We start from the raw sequence: 3,556 nt of genomic DNA, 5'->3' as shown, positions 1-3,556 counted from the left end.
GCATCAGCAGCTCCGCCGGCGCCCCAGCCAGCAGCAGCAGCAGCAGCAGCAGCAGCATTGTTTCGGAGTTTACCAACCTAGACATTGACGCTCTTGCTGCAGGGGGGCCCCCCCACAAGATTCAAAACCTCGTGGGGGGCCTCTGGACTTCTGCTGCTGCTGCTTATGAAGTTGTCAGCCCCTTGAAGGGCCACGTCATTGCCAGGGCGCCGGACACCCAGGTGCTGCTGCTGCTGCTGCTGCTGCTGCTGCTGCTGCTTTTTGTGCTGGTTCTGCTGCTGCTGCTCTTTCTTCTGGTGGTGCTGCTTTTGCTGGGACTGCTGCTGCTGCTGCTGCTGTTTCTACTGCTGCTGCTGTTGTTGCTGCTGCTGTTGCTCTCGCTGCTGTTACTGCTGTTGGTGCTGCTGCTGCTGCTCTTGTTGCTGCTGCTGCTGCACCTTTTGCTGCAGCTGCTGCTGCTGCTGCTGCAGGTGGAGGAACTGTCTCCTTTTGTCCAGTCTCTCGCGAAGTGCCCCAAACACGGCCTCCACAATCCTTTGAAAAATCCCAGCCGCTATTTGCTGTACGGCCGCATCTGTGCTGCTGCTGCAGCGGCACTGCAGCAGCAGCAAGTCTTCAGCTTCTTCACCAAGTGCATCCAGCTCACTATGCCCAAGTCCCAGCAACAAGTCAGCCGCTGCTGCTGCCCCTACTACGGCTGCCCCTGCTGCTGCTGCGTCTGCTGCTGCTCCCCCTGTTGCTGCTGCTCCTGCTGCTGCTGCCCCTGCTGCTGCTACCCCTGATGCTGCTGCACCTGCTGCCGCTGCACCTGCGGTTGCTGGCGCTTCGGCTGCTGCTGGGAGCTGCTGATGAGGAGGATGGCGACGGTTAGGGCGTTATTATGGACGGTGCTCCTGCGCTGCTGCCGCTGCTGCTGCTGATGCTGCTGCTGCTGCTGCTATTGCTGCTGCTGCAGGCTGAGGGGGAAGTGAAGGTGCTGCGGTCCTTCTTTGAAAACTTCAGCGGAGACAATGTCAGGTTCGCCTTGAAGGGACACTTCGTAGCTGGAGACCGTGAAGGGCAGCAGACACAGTCCTACAGGTGCTGCTGCTGCTGCTGCTGCTGCTGCTTCGTTGTTGTTGTTGCTGCTGCAGCTGCTGCTGCTTTGCTACTGCTGCGGCTGCTGCTGTTGTCGATGTTGCTTATTGTTGGGGTTATTAAAGTGCCGCCAGACCTTACTAGATGCTGCTGCTGTTGCAGCTAAATATAGCTTGCTGCTACTGCTGATGCTCTGCTGCTGCTGCTACTGCTGCTGCTGCTGCTGCTAACTCTGCTGCAGATGGCCTTACGGGCCTGTGGCCATAATTTCCCCTTTCAATTTCCCGCTGGAGATTCCTGTCATGCAGGTGAGGCAGCTGCCCAGCTGCTGCTGCTGCTGCTGCTGCTGCTGGGTCCAGCTTCCTGCTGCTGCATTGTCAGGCTTGCTTCTGCTGCAGCAGACCGTAATCTGCCGCTGCTGTTGCACTGGCTGACTTGATCCTGCTGCTTTTGCTGCAGCTGCCGTAATACCTGCTGCTGCTCTCGCTGGCTGCAGTTCGTCAGTGCCGCTGCATTATTTGGCTCGCTGCTGCTGCTGCAACTGCTGCTGTTGCTGCTGCTGCTGCTCAGATGATGGGCGCTCTCTTTGCTGGGAACAAGCCCGTGGTGAAGGCCGAGTCCAGACAGGGACTGCCTTTGGAGCAATTCTTCCGGTGGGCCCACATGTGGCTAGTTAGTCAGCTAGCTAGCTAGCTGACTAACTAGCTAGCTAGCTAGCTAGCTAGCTGGCTTGTTAGCTAGCTAGCTAACTGACTAATTTACTAACTAGCTGGCCAGCTAGCTATCTAACTAACTAACTAGCTAACGTGCTAACTAGCTAACTAGCTAACTTAATAGCTAGCTAGCGAGCTAACTAGCTAAGTTAATAGCTAGCTAGCTAGCTAACTAACTGAATAGCTACCAGCTAGCTAGCTAGCTGGCTGTCTGGCTGGGTGGCTGGGTGATCAACTAGCTAGCTATCTAGCTAGCTAATCAACTAACTAGCCACCTAATCAACAGACTCTGCTGCTGCTGCTGCTGCTGCTGCTGCTAAGGTTTTTGCACTACTGCGGCATGCCGTTGGAAGACGCGGACTTAATCAGCGCGAGGGGCCCTGTGATGTCGGAGCTTTTGCGGCGAAGCCCCATCAGGCTTCTCCAGTTCACAGGTAGCTGCTGCTGCTGCTGCTGCTGCTGCTTCTGCTGCTGCTGCTCCTGCTGCTGTTGGTGTTGCTACTGCTGCTACTCTTGCTGCCGCTCAACCCAGTGCTGCTGCTGCTGCTGTTCCGGTTGCTGGTGCTCCTGCTGCTGTTACTAGCAGTGTTGCAGCAGCAGCTGCTGCTGCTGCTGCTGCCGCTTCTGCTGCGTTTGCAGGTATTGCTGCTGCTGCTGCTGCCTCCGCAGTGTGCACCCCTGCATCTTCGCTCCCCTCTCCTTTCCCACGCCCTCCATCGCAGCAGCAGCAGCAGCAGCAAGAGCAGCAGCAGGAGGCGCTGGTGCTGCGTGTGTTGCTGCTGCAGGCAGCACCTCGGTGGCGCGGGAGCTGTCGCTGCTGCTGCAGGGCCGCGTGCGAATAGAAGACGGGGGTTTTAATTTTAAGGTTTTGGGAAAAGACATAAACCCTAGCGAGCAGCAAACCCTCGCCTACGTGGCTTGGCAGGCCGACGAGGACGCCTACGCGCTCTCCGGTCCGCCGGCGCCAAACCCTAATTTAGGGTTTAGGGTTTAGGGTTTAGGGTTTTGGCCCAGCACTCGTGCAGCCTCAGCAGCGACAGGCAATCGAGGGCTCGCGCACAGGCGCCTAGCGCCCAGGGCTGAGGGTTTAGGGTTTGGGGTTTAGAATTTAGGGTTTAGGGTTTAGGGTTTGGGTTTGGGTTCAGGGCAAAAGTGCTCAGCACAGTCGCTGCTGTTCGTGCACCGCAACTGGGTTGCTGCGGGGCTGCTTGAGCTTCTTGCTGCTGCTGCTGCTCGCCGTTCTCTCCAGACCCTCACAATTTGCCCCTTGTTGTCTCTAAACAACCAGCAAATGCACCGCCACGTGCAGGTCTGTCGAGGGTTTAGGGTTTAGGGCTTAGGGTTTGGGGTTTAGGGCTTTGCAATGGGTTTCGAGGCGTCGTGGAGGCTTCAAAATTAAGTGCCAGCCTTTGTGGCGTTGTAGGGTTTACGGTTTAGGGTTTGAGTTGGAGCAACGCGGGTTTAGGGTTTGGGGTTCCGTGTTTCGGATTTGGTGTCTAGGGTTTAGGGTTTAGGATTTGTCGGATTGTTTCGCAGGCGCTGCTGTCCCTGAAGGGCGCCTGCTTGCTATTCGGCGGCTACCCGCTGCAGCAGCAGCAGCAGCAGCAGCAGCAGCACTCAGTGCCCCCGCAGTTCGGGCTCTACGCCCCCACTGCCGTTTTGCTGCCGCTGCAAACCCTCGCCTTCGACGCCGCGGCCCGGAAAGTGGCACTTCAGGAGGTTTTTGGGCCACTACAGGTTAGCAGCAGCAGCAGCAGCAGCAGCAG

General features: G+C 57.6%; 1 protein-coding gene across 1 annotated transcript; it reads left to right on the top strand.

Moving 5' to 3' along the window:
• Positions 1–470: 470 nt before the first annotated feature.
• ETH_00025210 (aldehyde dehydrogenase, putative) lies at positions 471–3,527 on the top strand (the record flags this gene model as incomplete). The annotated part of the gene is made up of 8 exons (XM_013378830.1): positions 471–668; positions 956–1,080; positions 1,319–1,385; positions 1,648–1,730; positions 2,112–2,224; positions 2,576–2,743; positions 2,936–3,099; positions 3,327–3,527. Coding segments are annotated over 8 exons (1,119 nt in total), but the record flags the coding sequence as incomplete, so codon positions are not given.
• Between the last annotated feature and the right edge of the window lie 29 nt (positions 3,528–3,556).

Source organism: Eimeria tenella, genomic scaffold, assembly GCF_000499545.2.
Source record: "Eimeria tenella Houghton genomic scaffold, Eth_scaff1068, whole genome shotgun sequence".
Taxonomy (NCBI): domain Eukaryota; phylum Apicomplexa; class Conoidasida; order Eucoccidiorida; family Eimeriidae; genus Eimeria; species Eimeria tenella.
The sequence above is the reverse complement of the archived record's forward strand: the minus strand, read 5'-3'. Positions and strand labels throughout refer to the sequence as shown.